Source organism: Scyliorhinus torazame, chromosome 13 (genome assembly GCF_047496885.1).
Source record: "Scyliorhinus torazame isolate Kashiwa2021f chromosome 13, sScyTor2.1, whole genome shotgun sequence".
Classification (NCBI taxonomy): domain Eukaryota; kingdom Metazoa; phylum Chordata; class Chondrichthyes; order Carcharhiniformes; family Scyliorhinidae; genus Scyliorhinus; species Scyliorhinus torazame.
The window spans coordinates 157,987,567-158,013,124 of NC_092719.1; the positions used below are offsets into that span (position 1 = coordinate 157,987,567).

General features: G+C 43.9%; 1 protein-coding gene across 15 annotated transcripts in view; it reads left to right on the forward strand.

Annotated features, from left to right (window-relative positions):
• The window catches only part of magi1b (membrane associated guanylate kinase, WW and PDZ domain containing 1b), a 679,590-nt gene that overhangs the window by 571,075 nt on the left and 82,957 nt on the right, over positions 1 to 25,558 (forward strand). For 8 of the 15 annotated variants that reach the window (XM_072472321.1, XM_072472314.1, XM_072472317.1 and 5 more), the window contains 6 exons: positions 6,008 to 6,036; positions 6,890 to 7,106; positions 11,955 to 12,046; positions 15,711 to 15,903; positions 20,168 to 20,458; positions 22,306 to 22,506. In XM_072472321.1, coding sequence (XP_072328422.1) covers positions 6,008 to 6,036; positions 6,890 to 7,106; positions 11,955 to 12,046; positions 15,711 to 15,903; positions 20,168 to 20,458; positions 22,306 to 22,506 — 1,023 coding nt within the window. The remainder of the gene's footprint in view (positions 1 to 6,007; positions 6,037 to 6,889; positions 7,107 to 11,954; positions 12,047 to 15,710; positions 15,904 to 20,167; positions 20,459 to 22,305; positions 22,507 to 25,558) is intronic. The other 7 variants (XM_072472327.1, XM_072472329.1, XM_072472315.1 and 4 more) reach the window with 4 other exon arrangements.

Here is a 25,558-nt window from a genome sequence, read left to right on the forward strand (position 1 = left end):
GCATTTTAGCTGCGGGACTTCAGCCCATCCGGGCCAGAGAATCGCCGGGGGGGGGGGGGGGGGGGGCGCCAACCGGCGCGATTCCCGCCCCCTCCGAATCTCCGGTGCCGGAGAATTCGGCAACCGGCGGGGGCGGGATTCACGCCAGCCCCCGGCGATTCTCCGACCCGGCGGGTGGTCGGAGAATCTCGCCCCAGGTGTTTATCAAAATAAGACTCGGGGAGGCTTTATTAATGGCACCTCTCCCGTTCTCGCCGGCTCGGTACTCTACAAACCCTGTGGTGGTGGCAGCCCTAAGGGTGTGGAGGCAATGGAGGCAGCACATGGGATTGGAGGGGGCGTCAGTGTGGTCTCCGATTTGTAACAATCACCGGTTTGTCCTGCGGAGGCTGGATGGGTGCTTCCGGAGCTGTCAGCAGGCACGGATTGAGAGATTTGGGGTTTTATTTAGCCACGAGGGCTTTCCGACCTTGAAGGCACTCGAGGAGGAGTTTGAGCTACCGGGCGGGAATGGGTTTCGATACCGTCAGGTCCGGGACTTTGTACGAAGGCAGGTTCCAAGCTTTCCTCGCCTCCCCCTGAGGGGACTACAGGATAAGGTGATGTCAAAAACTGGGGTTGGAGATGGGAGGATTTCAGAGATATACAAGCAGTTGATGGGAGTGGAAGGGGGCCCTGATCAGGGAGGTGAAGCGGAAGTGGGAAGAGGATCTGGGAAGAGAGCTGGAAATGGAAAAGTGGGAAAAAGCCTTGAAGAGAGTCAATTCATCCTCGTCCTGTGCCAGACTTCGTCTGATCCAGTTCAAAATGGTTCACAGGGCCCTCATGACGGTAGCCTGGATGAGCAGGTTCTTTGATGAGGTTGAGGACCGATGTGGGCGGTGTGGGGGTAGCCCGGCCAACCATGTACATATGTTCTGGGCATGTCCAAAGTTGAGGGGATTCTGGCAGGGATTTGCGGATGTTATGTCAGAAGTCCTGGAAGGGAGGGTGACTCCGAGTCCAGAACTGGCAATATTTGGGGTATCGGATGATCCGGGAGCCAAGAGGGGGGGAGGAAGGCCGATGTCCTGGCCTTCTCCTCCCTGGTGGCCCGGAGACGGATTTTGCTGGGATGGAGGGACTCGGAGCCCCCGAAGTCAGGTGTGTGGGTCAGTCATATGGCAGGGTTTCGCAGCCTGGAAAAAAAAACAGGTTCGCCTTGAGAGGATTAACTCAGGGGTTCGCCCAGAGATGGCAACCGTTCATCGACTTCTTCAAAGAAAATTGAACGTTAGCAGTAAGGGGGATGAGGGGAAGAAAATAGGAGGCATGGCAGTGTTAGATAAGGACAGGGAACTCCGTATACGGGTAATTAGGAAATAGGGCGCGGGCATTGTAGGGGACATTGTTTTTTAGGTTTTTTGCGTGTGTCGGCCCACGCGGTTGTTTAAGAAATGTTAATGTGTTAACCTGTGAAAATTACAAATGCTTCAATAAAATATTTTCTTTTAAAAAAAAATCAAAGTAAGGCTTTTCCCCTCTCATTTACAGTGACCAGTAGTAATTAGACTACAATTTACTTTCTACCAATGGATTCCAATTTCATGTTTTATTGGGGTGTCACAAGCAACAAGGACTGTTGAGCTATTTCACCTGTGGTTAAATGTATTACGTGATGTGACAAGTGCCAGAACGTCCTTAATCTATTCTGAGTGCTTCAGTTAGCCTTGGTACCTCAAGCTTGGGGAGAGGAACTGTGAGCTAAACTTTCTGCCCTTATTTGTTGTCAAGCTGACTGGGTGTGAGCGTGCAAAAACAGGACTGGGATCAAATACAATGGCGTCTCATTTTTCCAGATTTAAGTCTCCAGCAATGAACGCTGAAATGAGCTACCAATGTACTTCGATGGAATTATATTTCAGCAGGGTTTGCTGTGTTCAGAGAGGACGGGTGAAGAGAGGGACATGAAGCGGGTTTTAATGGCTAAATCGCAAGTGCCGTTGTGAAATGTTGAGAGTAAAGCCATTTGGCCAAGTGCACTGTAAGTGGTTGGTATCAGTGTTTTTGATGCCAACACTAACAGATGGAGAACTCTGCTGGAGACCGCAATTCTCATGCTGCCATCACGTTGTGTCTTTATCTGTCTTGACATTTGTCTAGTGGATGCCATAAATGTGTTAATTTTACCTTAAATGGTTTAATATTTTGCCTGCTGAGTTTGATGTTTCTCGGTTTAACCCGAGGTGTGCTGCACTCCAGTAGATGACCAATCAGCTTGCCACTGGTGTGGGAAACATCAAACACACCAAAGTCTTTAGAAAATGATGCATCTTGCCAGTGTAGTTGAAAAATAATCAATCAACATTTGAGTAAATGGTGTTAGTTCATACCAGTTATTTCAATGACATTCTATATGATGTGTGCCTACAGTAAACTGGTTGGATTCAGATAAATATTATGGAAGTGTGTCTTGTAAATTTTGGTTTTATTTCATTTTTGAGGGGGAAACCTCAAGTTATCCCTGGAGTCAATGTTCAGGGTACTACAATTGGCTTTAGTGCCCTTAGACAAAGAGGGGAAAGTCACATTCACAATTGGAATGTGGTGGCCCTCCCTGAAAACTTGTCGGAACGGATGTATTGTGAATAGGACTGGGCTGGCTGTCCACACTGCCAACAAGGCAGCTAATAAAGCAACGTGCTGGAGTGTTGCTGCCAGCATACCAGCATCAGGAGAGACGAGGTGACAATTTATAGGGATCATGTCTTAGAACAATAAATAAGAAATATTCTTCACAGCATTTCATCTTTTCTCTCAACTGGAACATAGATACATAGAACATACAGTGCAGAAGGAGGCCATTCGGCCCTTCGAGTCTGCACCGACCCACTTAAACCCTCACTTCCACCATAACCCAATAACCCCTCCTAACCTTTCTGGATACTAAGGGCAATTTAGCATGGCCAATCCACCTAACCTGCACGTCTTTGGACTGTGGGAGGAAACCAGAGCACCCGAAGGAAACCCACGCAGACACGGGGAGAATGTGCAGACTCCGCACAGACAGTGACCCAGCAGGGAATCGAACCTGGGACCCTGGTGCTGTTAAGGGGAGGTCGTGCCTGACAAACCTGTTAGAGTTCTTTGAAGAGATAACAAATAGGTTAGACCAAGGAGAGCCAATGGATGTTATCTATCTTGACTTCCAAAAGGCCTTTGCTAAGGTGCCTCACGGGAGACTGCTGAGTAAAATAAGGGCCCATGGTATTTGAGGCAAGGTACTAACATGGATTGACGATTGGCTGTCAGGCAGAAGGCAGAGAGTTGGGATAAAAGGTTCTTTTTCGGAATGGCAACTGGTGACGAGTGCTGTCCCGCAGGGTTCAGTGTTGGGGCCACAGCTGTTCTCTTTATTTATTAACGATCTAAATGACGGGACTGGGGGCATTCTGGCTAAGTTTGCCGATGATATAAAGATAGGTGGAGGGGCAGGTAGTATGGAGGAGGTGGGGAGGCTGCAGAAAGATTTAGACAGTTTAGGAGAGTGGTCCAAGAAATGGCTAATGAAATTCAACGTGGGCAAGTGCGAGGTCTTGCACTTTGGAAAAAAGAATAGAGGCATGGACTATTTTCTAAACGGTGACAAAATTCATAATGCCGAAGTGCAAAGGGAATTGGGAGTCCTAGTCCAGGATTCTCTAAAGGTAAACTTGCAGGTTGAGTCCGTAATTAAGAAATCAAATGCAATGTTGTCATTTATCTCAAGAGGCTTGGAATATAAAAGCAGGGCTGTACTTCTGAAGCTTTATAAAGCATTAGTTAGGCCCCATTTAGAATACTGTGAGCAATTTTGGGCCCCACACCTCAGGAAGGACATACTGGCACTGGAGCGGGTCCAGCGGAGATTCACACAGATGATCCCAGGAATGGTAGGCCTAACATACGATTAATGTCTGAGGATCCTGCGATTATATTCATTGGAGTTTAGGAGGTTGAGGGGAGATCAAATAGAAACTTACAAGATAATGAATGGCTTAGATAGGGTGGACGTAGGGAAGTTGTTTCCATTAGCAGGGGAGACTAGATCCCGGGGGCACAGCCTTAGAATAAAAGGGAGTCACTTTAGAACAGAGATGAGGAGAAATTTCTTCAGCCAGAGAGTGGTGGGTCTGTGGAATTCATTGCCACAGAGGGTGGTGGAGGCCGGGACGTTGAGTGTCTTTAAGACAGAAATTGATAAATTCTTGATTTCTCGAGGAATTAAGGGCTATGGAGAGAGAGCGGGTAAATGGAGTTGAAATCAGCCATGATTGAATGGTGGAGTGGACTCGATGGGCCGAATGGCCTTACTTCCGCTCCTATGTCTTATGGTCTTATAGCCATATGTGCTACCATACGGCCCATTGTGAAGATGGAGAGGAAATGAATATGGGTAAGGAACAGGGAGAGGAAATCAGCAGGCAAGTGAACAGGGCTTTCTCACACACTAGCTGCCACCTAACCCAAACATTGACAGAGGCCTAGAATCATGATCTGTAATGTTGGGAATAGTACGAAGTAGATAGAATTCCGGGTGGGGGTAGGGAAATAAAAATTATACATCCTACCCACACTACACTCTCGTCAATCTCTTAATTTGCCCCATGTGACAAAATACATTCATAGACAGCAGTAGGATAGGAATGATTTATGGACTTTACATGGATTGTCAAATACCTATAACTAAATAACATTTTAAATCAGGCTTCCAGCTGCTCCAATCATCTTTTAATAGCACAGATAAATTATATTTAGTACATGTGTCTGAGTGATGCTGTGAACTACATATTGGTACAATTAAACATGGTAATGACTCGATCTCTGGAAGTTCCGAGCCCTGGCATCAAGTGGAAACTTGTCAAGCTCTGTATCTGGATCCTTCTCTCTGTTTCTGGCAATGTCTAAAGTGAGTTCGAGAAAGCTTTTAACAGTTTGTGTGCTGATGTAAGAGCATAGGCGTGCTTTTTACTGTCTCTTACATTTCTGCGAATTTTGGATTTTCTAAAATGAAAAGGAGGAAGCAGGCCCATAATAATCCTGACCATTTAAAAAAACAAAGAGTTTGACTGCTAAATTCTAGCTTTAGTATAGTTTATTTTGAGGATCTATATTTGAGAGACGTCCATAATCCTCGGCTGGTTGCAGGATAGTGATTCCATGTCAGAGTCACGGGGGACCAGAGAGAGCTGCACCTCTCTCAGGCTGATCTTGGTATACTGCTGGCAGTAATCATGGATAAGCATTGTGCTGGGAAGGTTGCACGATTCCTTCTTGGAGGCTGCCTGTTTTGGAGGCAACTTAAAGAAATGGGTACAAGTGCATATTGATCAATATGAATGCTTTTCGATGGGAATGTTATTATGCCATCTGAAATTCATATTCTTGTGTTTGATGTGGCTGTAGGAGGCAATCGGTTAGATAAATGCAGAAATTTAACCTATTGGAGAAACTCTGTCACATTTGTGCTATTGTACAATATAAATTCACACGATCTGGTGATGGTATGTGTATCCATAAGTCTGTGAATGATGATTTGTTGTACACGTATGTGAATGAAAAATAGTTTGAAGTTGTGAAAGTCGAGGAGCAAATGAAAAGTAAGAGGAATTTGAATTCCTACTGTTGGAATGGGAAATTTAAGATTCATTTTACTTTATTTTACATTTACTTCTTTCCCATTACCGAAGCTGCAAGAAAGTATTTTGCTTCTGCTGCAGAATTTAGTTTCCTAGATCGTGCAAGCTGGTTTAAACTGTTAGCCTCGGGGCTGCTGATTCACGAGTCAGCATAACCGATGCACCTAGGATTCATTGTGCTATAATCTGATCTGATCAGACTCTGAACACGACGGCTGACACAGAACTTATCATGGTTCAAGAGCTATATGCTCGCAACACAGGTTTAGAGGATTTGCTGTATTTATTCTTTAAAGGTTGTGTTTTTGCAGTGGTCCTGAATGTATATTTTTGTTTTTGCTATTTCACAGGACTGCCTCCTAAGAAAAGCCCGAAGTCGGTAAGTTTAATATAAAGCATGGTGTCTCTCTTTGTGGATCTGTGTACTTAAGGACATGGTTGCAGTCTGTATAATGTGCTGCTCTCCCTGATTCATTTTTCTGATGGTGAAGTTTTGCGGAGCTGTGTGCTGTTGTTTATGAACATGCCATCCTTGTTTGGCTGAAATGGCTGATCAGGCTGCACTGTAGGGTAGGATGCGGAAGCTGAGACTGACGCACAATGAATCTCATGTTTTCTCATCCTGAGTTTGTGTGTTTTTCCCCTCTTGACCATGAAGAAATTCCTAAAATAGATAATTAATACACTTCTAATGGTTGCAAGGCAACGCTGATTAAAGTCACATTTAAGTAACTTCAGGTCCACTCCATTGTCAGATTGTATTAGACCTGTGAAGAGGAAACTTGGTTGCATTCACTATCAAATCATGGAAATGTCAGCCTTCATGTGCCTCTTTGTCAGTTGCAAATAAATTTACCCTTTGGCAGAATATATCTGTGTGCATGGAATATGTTCACTCGCAGTGTGTTTTCTACTTTTTATTTATCCAGATACCTATGCTTTCCGTTTGAAGAAAGCAAACTCCTATTATGTGTTTTTGAACCTGATATAAAATCCAATATTTGCTCTGCAAGAGTTGGAAATATGTGAAGGTGTTCTAATAAACAAAATTCTCATTGCTCCCTATTCAGTCGTGGTGTGCATTTTTCATGATGGGCTGCTGTATAGTACCCCAGCTGCAGTAAACAACTAAACTTTGAGTGGCGACTTTTTTTCAAAATGGGAGCATTGTATTGATCGCAAGCACTCACTGAAAAGCTGGAGTGACCTTCTGTTCTCTTGAATAATTGCAGCAGGCACTGGAAAGGAAGGACAGTCAGAACAGCTCCCAGCTCAGTGTCTCTAGCCAGCGGAGCGCACACACTGCTTCGCCAGTCTTGGGCGCCCCTGGGCTTCCAGACTACTCTTCGAACGAGGCACCAGCACTGGATCAAACAGATAATTCTGTGCAAAGGAAGCCGGATCCTTTCAAAATTTGGGCTCAGTCGAGAAGCATGTATGAAAGTAGACGTAAGTAAAATGAGAAATTTAAAGCCTATATTATTTCACAAAAAAATGCAATTTTAGTGAGAATGCAAATAAAGATTGACTTTGCGTCCTGCTAAAAATGGACTTTGCAATTCAGTATTAGTTTTCACTAGAGTCACTAAAAGCCATAATGTCAATATTTTTGCAGGCTATCACTAAACATCAAGAAAATGTCTCTTCGCACCTCATCAATGTATTTTCATGATGACCTTTTACTCAAAATATAATCTTTGTACTCTGTGAGATAAACAGAAGTGGTCTCCACTGATAACATTGCTACTGTTACTTACAGTCCAGTGTATGACTTCCCTGTGACACTGTCTTTAACACAAAAGCTTTAGTTGCAACCAAATCAGTGGTCATAGTTATTCTTTCAAAATGTAGTTCAAAAAATTGAGAGCTGTAAGTTATAGCTATTTAAAAGTAGCTGGTTGCGAGAGATCAGTGCCAGCAAGAGTAGCTCCCATTTTCAGTCACGATTCAATTAAAAAACACATAGCAGTTCTCTTCCGTTTCAGCTACTTGCAAAGAGTTAGAAATAGATCACAGATAGAAGTAGGTATGCACGCTATATTGGCAGATTGTAATCAGAATATTATGATGAGGTATTTCAATACAGTATTGTATATGATTTACATTCTGGGGTACAAGCCATACTGTGAACAACTGCCCTATCTAATGTTAGGACTACAGTTTGGCTAACGGTTTCCACTTTTCACTGAATCTAGTCAGTGAAGCCATCTTGTGCTATTATCAGGCCAAATAAATACAGCAAATCATGACATAAACAGAGAATTGCATAGAATTTACAGCACAAAATCAGGCCATTCAACCCAACTGATCTGTGACGGTGTTTTATGCTTCACTCAAGCCCTTCAACCTATATCATCAAACCCGATTAGCATATTCTTCTAAAATGCAGCAGTGTTTTGTCAAATACAATATTCATGTAACATGTGAACCCAGTGTCACAACATTCATGATGTTATCATTCTTATACTGTTCAACCAGTCCTGTTTTACTGCACAAACGACCTCTCCCTGCACAGCCTCCATTTATAGATTTTTTTAAAACATATTTTTACCCTGATTGCAATGCTTTGTGCTAAATGTGGCCAAATGAGCAGGAAAATCACTGGTGGGATGTTAGCATCCTTCCACCTCTGAAATAGCTGTGCAGGAGCAGCTTGAGGAGGATTTTCCTGTGGTGAGGGACATTTCATGGTGCAGTGCACTAGTGTCCTGACACAGCCATAACATCCAATGACATATATTGATAATGTTATCAGCATTTTAATTTTTACACTAATCTACTAATGTCATAGAAGACTAAATCCAGCACATTAGTTACACATTTCAGAAATTGAAAAGAAAGAAAGGTTTAATATGCTGAGTGGGTCAGACTTTTACTTGGCAATAGTAGATAAGACCCTCGGGTTGATTTAACTTCAGTGGGAATCTCGATATCAAGATGCGATCCATGGAGATCCAGCCAATATCTGCAATGCTGTGACTTACAGTATACCTCTAGTTGTTAACTCTTTCTCATCTCCTGGTGCAAAGAAGGGCTTTTGTATGTTTGTAATTGTTTGGAGTACAGATGTAGCAAATAGGAATCTACTGAGAGAACAGCAGCATATTGGAGCTCCCAGCCGAATCATTTGCTGCATACAGACAAAAAAGTGGTCTATCCAGCAATATGTGATCCGAAATGGTGACTGCACTTGTCTACAACAAATTCTCCAGGTCGGAGAATCGCCGGGGGCTGGCGTGAATCCCGCCCCCGCCATGTCCCGAATTCTCCGCCACCAGAGATTCGGTGGGAATTGCGCCGCGCCGGTCCCACCCCCGGCGATTCTCCAGTCCGCGATGGGCCAAAGTCCCGCCGCTGTCAACCCTCTCCCGCCGGCGTGGATTAAACCACCTCTCTCACCGGCGGGAGCAGGCGGTGCGGGCGGGCTCCAGGGTCCTGGGGGGGCGCGGGGCGATCTGGCCCCAGGGGGTGCCCCCACGGTGGCCTGGCCCGCGATCGGGGCCCACCGATCCGCAGGCGGGCCTGTGCCGCGGGGGCACTCTTTTTCTTCCGCCTTCGCCATGGTCTTCAACATGGTGGAGGTGGAAGAGACCCCCTCCCCTGCGCATGCGCGGGGATGACGTCAGCAGCCGCTGACGCTCCCGCACATGCGTGGGCATACGCAGGCCGGCAAAGTCCTTTCGGCCCTGTCTGGTGTGGCGCCAAAGGCCTTCCACGCCAGCCGGTGGAGCGGAAACCACTCCGGCGCGGGTCTAGCCCCTCAAGGTGAGGGCTTGGCCCCTAAAGGTGCGGAGACTTCCACACCTTTGGGTCGGTCTGACGCCGGAGTGGTTCCCGCCACTCCATCACGCCGAGACCCCCCCGCCCCGCTGGATAGGGGAGAATCCCGCCCCAGATCTTTAAACTGACCGGGATTTAATCATTATGGCATTGCTAATGGAGAATTGGTAATTATAAATCCAAGACATTGAGCTCCTATTGTTCCAGTTAAGATATAAGCACAAATAAAAATACTCTTAATGGTTTTCATTTGGCAAATGATTTGAATTCCTGCTGCACGGATCATTTTCTGCAGGAAAGCCATGAGCAAATTACAGATGTGAATGAGCTTCGCAATGACCAGTGACACCACACAGAATCATCATTTACAGTCATAGTCATTGTAGGGTTGAGGAGAGACACAGCCAAATAAATAAACCAAAGGCTCACAAAGGTTGCAAAATACCACATTCAGTCATTCTGTTTCTTCATGGGCAAGTTGTGGAGTTCATCATTCAGATTGGAAATTTTAAGTATGACATGTGATTCTTTCCCTTCCTGTTTGTATTTTAAAGGAAAATCTTGTTTTGTATCTAGACTCTATTTTTCTCTGATTCTCCTACAATTCCTATGTTCCTGCTTCCATTGAGCATCTTTTTTTCTACTTGAGCTGTCTTCAATTTTCTTCCTGTTGATTTGTATTCTTTCTTGCTTTTCCTTGGTCCTACTTTATATATCATAGAATTCCTATAGTACAGAAGGAGGCCAATGTGGCCCATTGAGTCTGCACCCAACCTTCAAATGAGCACTACACCTATGCCCACTCACACGTCCACCCTAGCCCTATCCCCATAGCCCCATAACCTAACCTGGAGATCCTTAGACACTAAGGGGCAAGTTAGCATGACTAATCCACCTAGCCTGCATATCTTTGGACTGTGGGAGGAAATCGGAGCACCCGGAGTAAACCAACGCAGACATGGGGAGAATATGCAAACTCCACAGAGATAATGACCCAAGGCTGGAATTGAACTCGGGGTCCCTGGTGCTGTAAAGCAGCAGTGCTAACAACTGTGCCACCATGCCGCCCTCCTGTATTTGCTTTTATGTTCTTTTGCCCCAATATTTAGTCTGTTTCATTGGAAATTGTGTATTTGTAGACCACAATTATTATCTCAGGATCTTCCTTCCATGAACGTTGTCAGATATTTTCTCTTCAATTTACCTGTAGTGATGGGAGAAGCTGATGGGGATGAAGGGGAAAAAAGACATGAGAGAGATTGAGGAAGCTGAGAGGAAAAGAATAGGATATGACAGAGGCAGTGACTCATCCAGCGATTTACTACCACAGGGGTTGGAAGCCTTCTAACATTTACTCACACTGGAAGTCCGTAGGCTGTTTAACATTAGGAGACATCACAGCCAAGCCTGAAATTGCCCTTGCCCAACATGCAAACCTTCTACCAGAGGTCTGTGGATAATAGCTTGACAGGGCTCTTGATTTGAATTTTGTTTGCCTTTTCTCACCCACAAGGCATTGAGGTCCAATACAATCCTCCCAACCTGAAGTTAACACAGGCTAGAGATAAACCTGAGACCATTTTGATAAAGGGCTGGCTCAGCAACACAGTATTGCATTAACTTAACTGATGCCATCAAATTTCAATTGCCTAATGCATTGTCTTGTCAGGCCAATTTAACTTGACCACTAGTGTCGCTTTTTGCATTCGCCCTGTTGATAAGTTAATTGTGAGCAGTAGTACCAGATTTTGATGAGTAATGTAGATGATTAAGTGCATCATATAATGATTGCTGATGTAGTAATTGTTCATAGGATATTTACTGGAGCAAGATGACAGATAAATGATTAAAGTACAGCTGATGTTCAGCATTAAACATGAGGGCACTATTAGTAACACCATTAAAAAAAATGATTGTCCCAATAATGCAGGCATGAATACCTGTATTTTTGACCAATTAGGTTACTGATTCCACTCAACTTTTAACCAGCTGAAAATCTAATTGAATATACAGTATAAATACATGAGAGCTGAGATTTGATCTTTGATGTATGTTTGTCAAATGCTTAAAAAGCTACTGTTAAAGCAGATTATAATCCTGCACACTCCGATTAGTATAATTGTAACAGTGGACAACTTCCATTCACCAGTAAGAAAGAAGGTGAGGTCCAACCAAGATGTATGGGATTTATTACCATCAGAGTACTTATTGAGTTTCTACGTGCAGCCAACTTGGAGACATTGCCATGATTCACAATCTGACAATTGCAGTAAATTGCAACACTAAAACCACAGTCTGTGATTTAGACCTAAAATCAATTGGGGATGGTGACACCGATTCTAACAGTGGAAGCCTTTAATTTGATAGTGCCATTTGCTGAACCATTCTAAAGCTCATAAAACTGTCAGGACAGCAGATAAAATACTGTCTCTGTCCAGTCGTTAATGGAAACCAATTGACCTTCATTATGTTTTCACACATGTATGATATTCTGATATCTATATGCTTTTCCTACAGTTCCCGATTATCAAGAACAAGATATTTTCCTCTGGAGAAAAGAAACTGGATTTGGATTTAGGATACTTGGTGGAAATGAGCCAGGGGAGCCAGTGAGTAATTAAAGATGGTTTACTATTGCTGAATATTTTATTTGCAATGCTGCATTTGGAGATTAAGATTTACCCTTTTCCTGCATTGAGTCTGAAGTGGACCTGAGGCAGTACGATCGCATTTTAAAATGACACAAGTATTATGTTAATAGTTCAGACTAGATTTTAAAACTGGTTTGGTAGATTCACTATTGCCTGAGATATGGGCTGAACAAACGGAACTAATCAGGTCATGTGTTGCCCAGAATAATGCACACCCATTTTGCAGTTTTAATGGAGAACCTCATTGTACAGAAGTGCATTAAATATAATGAGCGTGGAGGATCGGTGTGGGTGGTGTTTAGGGGGGGGGGGGGCAGTGAAGCATATCCACATGTTTTGGTCATGCCTGAAGTTGGTGGAATTTTAGGAATCTTTCTTGGGGATCATGTCAGAGATTTTGGAGGGTGAAGGTGGCTTTGTGTCCATGGGTGGTGTTATTCGGGGTTTAGGAGAATCCTGGAGTTCAGTTGGGGAGAGGCTGCCGTGTTGGCCCTTGCCTCCCTGATAGCTCAGAGGTGGATCTTGCTAGGGTGATTTCCTCTTGAAGTGGAGGTTGGTCATGTCCTACTTTAAGGATCTGTGAACGTCGACAGTGTGGGAGGGGCGGTTGGGTCTGGTTTCCTTTCTGTTTTATGTTTGAATTATTTCTGTTTTATTGGTTAGTTTCAATAAGGAGCATGTAGGGTGTTTAGGGGAGTGGGTGCGGTTATATGACAGTTGTATAAAGATGATTGTGTTTTGTGTAAAAATGAAAATGCCTTGAATAAAAATATTTTTTTAAAGACATAATGGGTGTGATTCAGCGACCCCATTGCACCAGGTGCTGATCCAGGCACAATGGGAGAATCACACGTGATCCCCAAATCAGGCTCTGCGCCGGGTGCAAAAATTTACGGCTCATTTCAATACCCGGGCGGCGGATTCATCCGGCACCCGGTACTCACAGCCGCGTCTGGGAGACCTCGCTAGGGTGCCGTTTGGAACTGGTCAACACAAGCGTGGACAAGGCGTGGGGGAGGGGGGTTTCTCCCAGGCCATTGGGCATCCCCGGGTGGTTGGGGACAGGGCAGGCTGGCTTCTTGGCACTGCCAACCTGACAGTACCAGGGCAGCAGCAGCAATGCCAGGCTGCCAGAGGGAGGGTGAGAGGGCGTTCCCAGGAGTCACCACAAGGTTAGGCTTTGAGCGGGGGGGGGGGGGGGGGGGGGGGGGGGGGGCGGGTCGCCTGAAAGGGCGGCGGGGGGGTGGGGGGCAGAGATCAGGGAAGCCTTCCAAATTGACATTCCAATCTGCAAGGAGCTCGCTGGCAGGAAATCACTTGAATTGCGGCCTCGGTGGGGTGAAACTCCCCGAGGCCCAAAAGAACGGCAAAGTGCTGTTGGATTGCAGGATGTTTCTCAGCATTGCAGCTGCCGAGAAACACCCACTAAACGCACCGTTCAACTGGCTTTAACTTGAGTCGCTGATTCGCGCCCAATATGTTCTTTCCTTACTTTCAGATAATAACAAAAGAGGTGGAATAGTTTTCTTCTTAATGGGAATCAACACTCTCCTGAATGTCAAGTCCACTTCTGTGAAGTCATTGGTGCTGCTCCAGTAGCATCAGGAATATTTCCACTATCTTAGCAAAAGTTGTACTTTATGTTGAAATAATTATTTCTTGCTTAGAAACACATATGTGAGCCCAATTTTACATCTCATGAATTAGTTTTAACTGCTCTATAACCCTACGCATTCAAACAATACCACTTACTGCTTTAAGTGCAGCAGGTTTTTTTCACAATGCATCACTATTTTTTTTATAAAGTCTGATGGTTATTGCAAATTGAGCTGAACCGAGGAGAGCATAAAACATCTATATATGTTAAATCTACTGCCACAAACTTAAGAACAAAATTAAATTGAATGTTAAACATTACTAAAATTGTGAACATTTCAGGACTTTTATCATAAATTCAAATCTTGAAATCCCACCTTTTCACAAATTTTGGATTCGATTGCTTTGCCCATGTAACTGTAGCCAGCCAGGTTTCCATTAGATTGGCACCCCTTCTGGACAAGTGAAGCAGGAGTGCTTCCTCCTGGTTCCCTCAGCTTCCCCTCCATCAGAATCCACTTTCAAACAAACAGCCACAGCCATTGCCGCCACCCCACCCCCACCACTCAACCACAGGAGTCAGGGGTCACACTCCACTTGGATTGGACACTCCAGACTTCAGTGAAGTGGGGAACTGTACCAGTGACATCAGTTGCACAATTTGGTGTTAAAACCCCACACAGCGTGATGTCTGGGTTTCCTACATGTTAGCTCCCCCCACCCTCTGCTTTCGGCACGACTGCAAGTAAAAATGACCCCTTCGGTATGCAAAGAATGTTCAACATCAATTAAATTAGGATTTAGAATTTTAAATCCTTAAAGTTCTCTAAGTTTAAAATTGTGTTAAATTTGTAGCTTTGGCAATTTGAAGGTTATCAGTATTTTAAGTAACTGAACAAAGATTCCCTGCTGTGTTTGCTTTTAAGTATGAAATTGCAAATTGTGTATCAGTGCATCTGTTGTTTCATTAAAAATTCCTTGTTGGGGGTTTAAGGGATTCATTTTCACTTTTCAATGCATAAACATGCAGGCTGTGATTACACGCTGTCTTCTCACTGAAGTTTGTATAATGTTGCAGCTAATACAAAAAAATGCTACATTTTTAAAATTATAATTTCAATGAATTGCGATTATTGTGCTTTTAAAGTAACTAGTTGAATTCCTGAAAGATTCTGAATAATTTCCTATTTTAATTTCCCACAAAAAGCCCAGTTCTTGTGCTTTAATGTACTTATGAACCGTTGGATTTAGCGAGAAAAATCATTGCACTTCTTCCAGATATGAATCATAGAATCCTGGTCCGATCCCCCATCCACCCCGCCCTGTATCCGTAAACGCACCTGCACGTCCCTTGACAATAAGGGACAATTTATCATGGGCAATCCACCTAATCTTCACATCTTTGAACTGTGGTGGGAAACCAAAGCTCCTGGAGGAAATCCACGCAGACATGGGGAGAAAGTGCAAACTCCACACAGACAGTCACCCAAGGCCGAAATCGAACCCCGGTCCCTGGCGCTGTGAGGCAGTAGTGTTAACCACTGCCACCATGTCGCCCAAGATCAAGCATTTCCTGTATTTTGTCAAACACTCCAATAAAAGCACGGTGTCAATGGCGTTGTTTTATTTTGTTGAATAGTAAAGAAACAAAATATTTGCTCCTGGTTAAGACTGACATACTTGATTAAGCCCAAAGTGATACGTCTTTAGTGGGCATCATTGTTTGTTTGATGATGCTTGGCAGATATATGTTTCCTATCTGTTCATTTTAATACAACTTATAATATTTCCATTTTAACATTTCTGCAGTCTGTTACTGGGCCATTAGTAGAAATACACTGAGCTTTTGTTTTCTGCATTTTTCCCTCTTAGTATATTTAGTAGCGACAAATAAGAATTAATTGTGCTGCACTTGCTCAATTGAACATTGTGGGAGCAAAACGGAGTGACTGACCTTGAACCATGCTTAGTGCAAAGGTAATGTTACTGTGTATTTCATCAACTTTTCTGATTCCTTTTGGTACAGATCTACATAGGCCACATCGTGCCCCTGGGTGCTGCTGATGCGGACGGACGGCTGCGCTCGGGTGATGAGCTGATATGTGTGGATGGCACAGCTGTAGTTGGAAAGTCCCACCAACTTGTGGTTCAGTTAATGCAACAAGCAGCCAAACAGGGCCACGTTAATCTTACTGTGAGACGTAAAGTCGTTTATTCAGGTTAGCACCTGTCAGCATGTGATTGGAAACAAAATGTATTGCCTTGTTCTTGCAAGAAAGGTGTTGCTCCCTGGAATATAAAGATTTTCAGTAGACTGGTTGACAATAGGTTATGGGATTTTGTACAAACCATAACATTGCAAAACAACATAATTTGTCCTACATTTAAATTGTCTGTAAAATAAGTTGCTTATTAAATTACAAATGCACTCTTCTTATTTTCGATAAATACCTTGAAAAGGAATCTAGTTCATTCCCTTCATTTCATTATAACCAAATTATTTCTTTGAAGTTCTGTAAAATTTCAGGATCTTTTGATGCTGTACATTCTGATACAATCTGCTAATGGTAGTGAAATCACTGGCTTATCTAAATTGAGAGGCTTTCTCTCCAATTGTAGTTTTTCTATAATCTGTTCACTTGCCAAACCTTTTTCCTCTCTGAGTGCATATCTACTAGATTAGACCGAATGCTTTTATCATCATAGAATTTACAGTGCAGAAGGAGGCCATTTGGCCCATCGAGTCTGCACCGGCTCTTGGAAAGAGCACTCTACCCAAGATCAACACCTCCACCCTATCCCCATAACCCAGTAACCCCACTCAACACTAAGGGTGACCGAGGGACAACCACAAGTGACCTGCTTCATCTTGAAGTGAATGCAGGACCTGAATTGAGATTTCTGGATGATTCACTCAGCAGTGACTCACCCTGCAGCATTCATTCAACAAATGGCCAGAGTATCAGTTTATGTTAGTGTGAATGATAAAACATGTGGACCAGCTCCTGCCAAGGGATATTCTGTAGGCTTGCTTGGATATTCCTGGGATTTAGGGTGGTACAGTGTCGGCAACTTTCTCTTGAATCCCGGCACTTTGCTGAACTATGGAAATAGTTTGTGAACCCCACTGTCTGGAATGCTCCAAAAAGCCTCTATGAGGCTGCCATTGTCATGGAAACAACATTGTGAAAACATTGATTATGATTATTTCCCACCATGGGTTAAGTATTTTAATTACATAGAATTTACAGTGCAGAAGGAGGCCATTCGGCCCATTGAGTCTGCACCGGCTCTTGGAAAGAGCGCCCTACCCAAGGTCCACACCTCCACCCTATCCCCATAACCCAGTAACCCCACCTAATCCCCATAACCCAGTAATCCCACCCAACACTAAGGGCAATTTTGGACACTAAGGACAATTTATCACGGCCAATCCACCTAACCCGCACATCTTTGGACTGTGGGAGGAAACCAGAGCACCCGGAGGAAACCCACGCACACATGGCGAGAATGTGCAGACTCCGCACAGACAGTGACCCAAGCCAGGAATCAAACCTGGGACCCTGGAGCTGTGAAGCAATTGTGCTATCCACAATGCTACCGTGCTGCCCGTAATTCTGTGGGTTTACTGGCACGTGTTTCAACACAGTGGGCCTTTTGGTAATGAGGGTGTCTTTGATATGCTCAAAATGATCACTTTTCAAATGATACACTGTCTGTCCTGTGACTTCGACAAATATGCTCCGGGCAGTGGGAATATGTTTGAGGTTCTTTGGGTATGGAGGCACACTTATAGGGAAGTTGGCTTTTGGAATGTGACCAACTGTTGAAGGCCGAGCTAAATTTGTGTGGAGCAGAATGGTTTATTTTCGCTCTGGATTGGATAGTCCTTCTATTCTACTCACAGCATGCAGCGGAGTATAGGATATAGTTCACCAGAGATTGCCTATTATTGGAAATAGTCATATTTACAATGAACATACATTAATACATTGGGGGAAAAAGGCCAAACTCTACAATGGTCATCACTATTGAAGTGGAATGTCCATCTTGCTTACATCTTTAGATGTGTTATCTGAAAATGAAATGAAATGAAATGAATGAAAATCGCTTATTGTCACAAGTAGGCTTCAATGAAGTTACTGTGAAAAGCCCCTAGTCGCCACATTCCGGCGCCTGTTCGGGGAGGCTGGTACGGGAATTGAACCGTGCTGCTGGCCTGCCTTGGTCTGCTTTCAAAGCCAGCGATTTAGCCAAGTGCTAACAGCCCCTGTCTCCATCTATTTACTAAATCTCATCATCTCAGTATGCGCACACATACCAATTTCTGTCTAAAAGTTTACAACAAGTTGGAAACCCTCTCTATGTTTGTACGGGTTGTACATGTTGGCCTCATGTGACTCACATAAGTGGTTATTATTCATAAATGGGTTTAATTGTAGTTGTTGCGGTGATGATATTTGACCATAAGTAACGTCACAACTACAACTTATGTTCTCCTCAGCAACTTCTCCAGGTTTGCATCCTATTTGACCCTGAGCTGAGATTCTGATCCCATATCCTCTGTATCACCAAGATGGCATCCTTCAATTTCTCTAACATTGCCGATCTTCATCCCAGCCTCAGCCTAACTATTACTGAAGCTGACATCCATGCTTTTGGGTTCTCTAGACTCCACCATTCTAGTTGCTCTTCTGGCAGATGTCCCATCTTTCACCCCCTGTAAACTTCAACCCAATACCCTGCTGCCTGTATCTGATTTTGCATCAAGACAAGTTCGCCCATCATCCCTGTGCTTGCCGTGCTAGATTGGCTCCGTGTCCAGCACTGCCCCAAAGTTAAAATTCTCATCCTTATGTCCAAATATTTTCATGGCCTCATTCTTGCTATCCTTGTAATTTCCTTCAACTGTACAATCTTCTGTGTTCCTCCAGTTCTGGTCATTTGTAGTATTCTTCATTTCCTTTGCGTCTTTATTAGTGGCTGTTACTTCAGGGGCTGTATTTTCAATCTTCATGGTGTGGCCCAGGCACATAGGATTTGAGAATAGCACTCCAGAAAGACACACCAGTTTTAAGCTAGTTGAAGAGTTTGTTAATTAGCTGGAAACGGACAGAATGTAATTTTCAATGTTAAGAATAGGAAGAGTGGAAGGTTTGGGGCAGCTGAGTGCACAGCCGTCAGGTGCACAGCGGGAAGCCATTGTTTATTGGGGCTGCTGATTTAAAATCTTGTAAAAACAAAAAGAAAGTCAGACTGTTGATATGGCACAAAGTTACCATCTCTTGAACAGAATGGATTAAATATCTAAGGCATGTGTGTTTGGACACTGTGTGAATCATGAGGCTGCAGGCCCTCTGGTCTCCTGCTTCCTCCATTCCTCTAAGTAACGGCAAACCCAGTCGCATCTGCCTTTGCAACTCGCCCACCAGAAATAATTCCTGTCTCCAGGGCACAGCTAATTGGGTACCAATTGTGCTTTCTCCCCAGTTTGGACTGACATTGATGTATCCCAGAGTCAGGACCCAGAGGTGATCCGGGCTTCAAATTCCCAAAGATTAACAATACAACCGCTGCTGTCTTGCCCAACTTCTAGAACCCCCTCCCTAAACATCTCCACCTCACTATCTCTCTCCTCCTTTAAGGAACCCCTTAAAACCTAATTCTTTGACAAAACGTTGAGCTGCCTTTCCTAGTATCCAGTTAGGTAATTCAGTGCCAGATTTTGTGTGATAACCCTTTTGGCACCTTAGGACGTTTTACTATGTTAAAAGCACTCTTGAGTTACTGTTGATTGCTTTCAGGGGTGGGCGTCCAGGTTGATTTTTGTTTGGCTAATCCAAGAGACAAAGGCTAATTGTAATAGCTCCATTTATTTTCAGTTTGAGGATAACTTACACAACCTCGGATGGAACCCCTTTGCTGAATGAATGCATTAAACTCTCAGGAAACCGCAAGCTGATTGCTGGCCGTGGAGGGTTAAATTGTATTGTGTTTTATCCCTCCACTTACAAAATGAAGAGTAATTCTGTTATTGCCAGTAACTTTGTTTTTTGAAAAAAGGTGAACTATTTGGTCATTCTTGTGACAATTTCAGGGATTATAGTTCAGCAGGTAATGCAACCCTTCCAAGGCATCATAATTCAGATTGAATTTAGGCAGTGAGTGGCAGCAGGCTGAGTGACTGTGTGGTGCATCACACTAATCAAGTTTTGAACCAAGTGTTTCAAATAAGATTTTCCCAGTAGGGTCAATTGGATACAAATCAGAATTAGGAAGCTTCAGATGATTTTCAGCAACCCCCTATCTCTGTTACAACTGATTCCCACAGTGCAACTATTGCCCCAGCGGATGTTAACTAAGGAATAGATCAGTCTATGTTTTCTTTGTCCACCTCTTTCAACTTTACTGAGTTTTCAAATGTCATCTGAGATGCAGTTCTCCAGTTTAAAAACTGATCTTGTTCCTCCCCTCTCAATCCAGCAGCTGTTCCAAAGCCTGAGACGGAAGTCCCTGCCTCTCCAGTCTCATCGCATCATAGCAGCAACCAAGCTGTTTCTCTGACTGAAGAAAAGCGCACCCCACAGGGCAGTCAGAACTCTTTGAACACGGTGAGCTCTGGCAGTGGCAGTGCCGGTGGTGGTGGCACTGGCGGTGTTGGTGGTGGAGGGGGTGTGCAGCCGTACGATGTGGAGATAAGACGTGGAGAAAATGAAGGCTTTGGTTTTGTTATTGTCTCGTCAGTCAGTCGACCAGAAGCAGGCACCACATTCGGTAAGTCATATTTCGAAAGATGTATTTGGATACAAAACAAGATTTTTAAGGTGCAAAACCCATGATACAGTGTACATACTTGCCAGTGAGCACATATTTGCCAGTGAGCAAAAATTATCAGAGATTGCGTTTTTCTCTGAACTAGGACTTGTACATACTTGCATGGTGTACCAACTCCTGTATGATTTTTCATCCAATTATTTAGCCGAGCTGTGTATGTATAGAAATAGGTTGATGGCAGTCTATTTTTCTAATAATTTGCCTTCTGTATTAAGATCACAAGGTAATTGAAAATAATGTCCTGTCTGAGGAAATACTAAACCAAACTTGTTTCCAAACAATAGTTTAATTGTATTTATAGAGCAACTTGGTATAATCTAGGATAACCTGATTGTGTGTGGATTTACTATGGTCGTTGGACTTTCCTAAAACCCTGCATGAAATGTCTGCTTTCTGCTTTCCTTGCTACTTGTGTGGTTCATCTTTACTGGGCAATTCTTTGGGTTACAATAAGTGTGCTTTCTTTGCTAATGATTATGTGTAGCTGATTCAAGCCTGGCATTTAATTGTTTTTAAAAGTTTGAGGTTACGTAAGTATCTACACTGTTTACTTGCTGTTACATTCTGCAGCTCACGGTTTTTAATAGTGACATTCCCCCCCCCCCCCCCTCCCCTCCCTCCAAGAATCAAAGCTGTAGCATAGAAACTAACGTCTTGGTTCCAAATGGATCTCACTGGGTTTGAGGTTTGCTTGCCTTTCTGCAATGAGAAAGAACAGAACATTGGCAAAATGCTAAATTTAAACACAACTCCACACAATAAAACTCCTAAACTTGGCCCAATCAATACAGGAAGCAAACACCAGAAACTGGGATACAAACCGCAACTGGTGTTGATTTGCATTAGGATGTTACATTAGAATTTTGACATCCTGAAGGAATGAGGCCATACCAAGGTTTCTCCTTTGACCTTTGGAGGTTTTACAATACCTCACCCCAAGCTGGTTGTGTTTTCATGTGCACTGCATGCTGATACACAGTTAGTTCTCTGGTGTGTTAATTAATCTGAATGAAAGCACAGATGTCTGAATATACAGTACAAAATGTACATTCCATCATTCACAGGCCATCATTTAAGGCTTCACATTTAAGGGTATGAATCAAATTTCTATTTTCCCTGTTAAAGAACAAGTATTTTTGCATTTGTAACAATATTTCCCTAAATATAAATAGTTTGTTCACTAATTTGAAAGTCCCGGAAGCATTCGCAAAATATATTATTCCGATTATCCTTTTGCTGCCCGCATCACAAAAAGCTTGGGAATGTTACGCATTGACTTGCATGAACATTTTTGATTTGCATTCTAACTTTTTGAAACCTGGAAGGACTAAACGTCACTGAGATAATAGATCTCGGTGGAGTGCTTCTTGCAGCAAGTTTTGCCACTTTCAGTTGGCATTTGTTTGCTGGACGCCTGTCCCAAGTGTTCATTGGCGTATTGCAGTTGAATTATTTGTTAAAAAAGGAAATAGCCCATGGACTTAACTAATAGGAACTGCACGCACCCTCTGAAGACCCTGTGATATTTGCTAGACATTACACTTGACTATTGACAGCTAAAAATATTTTGGAAGTGCTGAAGAGAGAACTGCACATTACCACTTCACAGCTGCATTAAGTAGAACTGATTGCCAATGTTTTGATCATCAACCATGGGATGTAATGCATTCCATCATTAATTTTGCTTGGTGGCACAGTGAATTAACCCCTGACCTTCTGTCTCCCTGTCCTCCTTTCCTAATGATTCACCTTTACCACCTTCCCAATTAAAACTTGTACAAAACCAGGCAATGCATGTGTAGCCATGCCTCACAAAATAGGTCGGATAATCGAAGGGAGCCCTGCAGACCGCTGCGGACAGCTTAAAGTTGGAGACCGTATTTTGGCCGTGAATGGATGTTCGATTACCAACAAGTCCCACTCGGATATTGTCAACTTGATCAAGGAGGCTGGAAACACTGTAACCTTGCGCATCATTCCTGGTGATGGTGAGTTCACAGCCCTCCCACTTAACAGCGAAACAAGTAACAACACCTCCATTGCATGGTGTTAATTGCTATTATGATTTAAATAAATCACTTGCTTTAATTTGTGTTGTGTTTATATTTTGTGATTGACTTAGCTTTGCTGCATTGAAATTGTTGATTTTTCTGAATATAAACGAGAAGTGCCACACGTTCTGGCCACACAATTTAGCACCACACATTTGTGAACAATTTGGCACTCCCCGCATGGGATTTTGTATGAGAGGAGAGCCCACAGTGAACTTGGGCCTCTTGAGTCCATGAACCTGATTTGTACCAAAGATTTTGGGGTCACATTTGCATTACAGAATTTCTATTGGTGCTTATGAAGAGTTGGTTACCGTCAATTGAACTTGGGGGGGTGCGGGGGAGTTGGGATAGATGGTGTTGCTAACTTTTCGGTTGGTTCAATTGCTCTGTTTTATTACCTTTGCTCTCGAGTCGCCAGGTATCTTTATGATACCGCCACGAGGTTCATGTCCAAGTAATGATCAATAACTCAATACACCGATTAGTAAGATTCTAATCAAAGCACATTTATTATACACAGTAATCGCTACTCATGCACAAATTCTACGTCTAAGCTACTTCTACAACTAACAGGCCTATACTTAACTTCGGACTGGCCCACCAGGTCAGGGGAACAAATGGCCTTTCATTCGGGTTCTGAGTCTGCGGGATTCAAAGTTGGTACGGATTGTAGGCTAGGAGCGCCTATCTCGTAGCGAGCGTTGAATTAAGACTTACGGTCTTTCGGCAGTCACTGCATCGGTCATGGTCAAGGTTGGTTCGCGTTGCTGGGTGACCCAGGTAGGAAGGAGAGAGCGAGTTGAACTTGGGGGCTTAACTTTATAGTCCCCAGGGGCTTCCCGCCTTTCGGGGCGGACCCTGTACCTGGTTCTAGGTGATTGGACTTTGTTCCAATCGCTTGGTTCGATTTCTCCAATACTGGAGCGGTTCCCTGATCGATGGGCGGTCTTGAGGTGTCCGTTAACCTCTTTTGTGTTGGCTTCTGCTGGTGTCGGGGAGTCTGGCTTTGCTTTGCCTATCCCAAATATTTCAATTGCACCCGGGGATTGCGCATTAGTATGTAGATGGCTGCTACATTATTATGCTGATGGTCGCTGGTATCGATGCTGTCTGGGCTTTTGCAGAGTTTCAATACACAGCAAACCTGCACCTGCTGGTTTCTGCCTGTGTTGGCTGAATTTCCCTTCAGCCTTTGCCGTTCTCCATTTTAAATCGGGACTTGGCCAACTTAGGTGGCCACACACCCTCCTTGTGATCCTAACGCGAAGCGTGAAGGATCACATTACTGCGTTGTTTTCATTCCCTGACCCGGCGAGCACTCTTCTATGGCCTCTACACTGACCATAACTATGCAAAAAAATTTTAACTGACAATTCTAAGGGGCGCTATGTCAAAACAGGGACATGCATTACAAAACAAGAAGATCGGAACCTCTAACTGTCCTTAATAAACTACACTCACTTAAACATTTCATCACACTAACTTCCTGAACCATACAAGCAAAATCATAGCAGCATTATACACATTGTTCCTGGCTTGGCAGTCAAGCTCAGGATTGTACAATTGCTCATGAACATTTCTTTATTTACAACAAAAATGCAAACAAATGCTCTTTATTATAGATGTCGGGTGTCTGGTCATATCCGAAAATAGAGGATCTTATTCTATATACTGGGGTGTGAGCGCGGTAGGCTATCCTTCTCCATTTTCTCAGACGAATAGTCTGCACGATGCAGCAGAGTATCGCCAGACCAATAAGGATTCTATCACGTAGGACAGGGAATACCAGGTTATAAGCCTGTCACACCAAGATGGTGTAGTCTCGCCTGTGACTGGGCTCTGGGTACTGTGGAGAAGTGAATCATTAACTGCTGGGGGGGGGGGGGTTGAGGTCAGGGGATTCGCGTTCACGCGCAACCAAATGTCCATTACAACGATGAGTAATCCGGAGGATGTCCTCATGGTTCTTCTTCTCTTCTCTGGAGCTTCTGGAGTTCTGTGGAATCAATCATAGTGTCTGTTACTATCTTGGTTTAACATCTCGTATGATAGCCTGTCTGTCCTTTAGTGCCAATTACTCCCTTTATAATTGGTCACTATGTGTGACTCCCTCATTTTTTTTTCAAAAACAGAATTTCAGAACAAGACACACTTACAAATACTGAACCAGTGCGAGCCGTCTCACAGACTGTGCGGTTTACCATCCAAATGTTTGAGGATGTAAATAGCAAAGGGTTGGCAACCTAAGGGTTACCGGAAACAAAACAAAACTTATTGAACCAAACTTTCCGAAATGAGGTGCGTATGGGCCGCGATGGGTACGATTTGGATGGAGTCCCCGGGTAGGACGGCGACCAATGCCGCGTGTGCCCTACCCGAGCGCAGCTGACCAGAGGGGGGTTCCCAAGCAGGGCGGGTCCCAAGCCATTTCTCCACTGCCTGAGCAACCGACAGGAACGGGCAAGAAATGTAGGCATCGTGGGGGGTTGCCGTAGTTGTTCTTCCCTCGAACCAGAAGGGCAGTTATGAACGGGGGTCTGTGTTTCCGTCGACAGACGAATTCCTCTGAACTGGCATCTGGGACCTTAACAAGTCTCTGCGGGCAAGTTCTCAGAGATTTCTGCTGAAAGGGCGTGGGGCTGTGGAAAAAAATTTCCGGTCTGACATACAACATTTAACAGTACAAGTACAAACAACATCAAACATGCTGCAGCTTCCATCAGAAAGGACACCGTTTTCTCCCAAGCGGTTCCTTTTGAAACATCATCTGGACACCTCAGTTATTGGTTGCGAACAGGGTCGCAAAGGGGTTCTCGTTTTGGGAGTCAGACTCAAGGTCGTCATCTTTTCCCGGATGCCAAACTCTCGAATGTATCAGGGCTGATAGGGCTGCTTGGTATGATTTTGGATCGCTCTTGTCATTCCGGACGAGTCTGTACGAATTATCTCTGTGCCAATAGGTCGTGTCTAGTTGTGTGGAGACTGA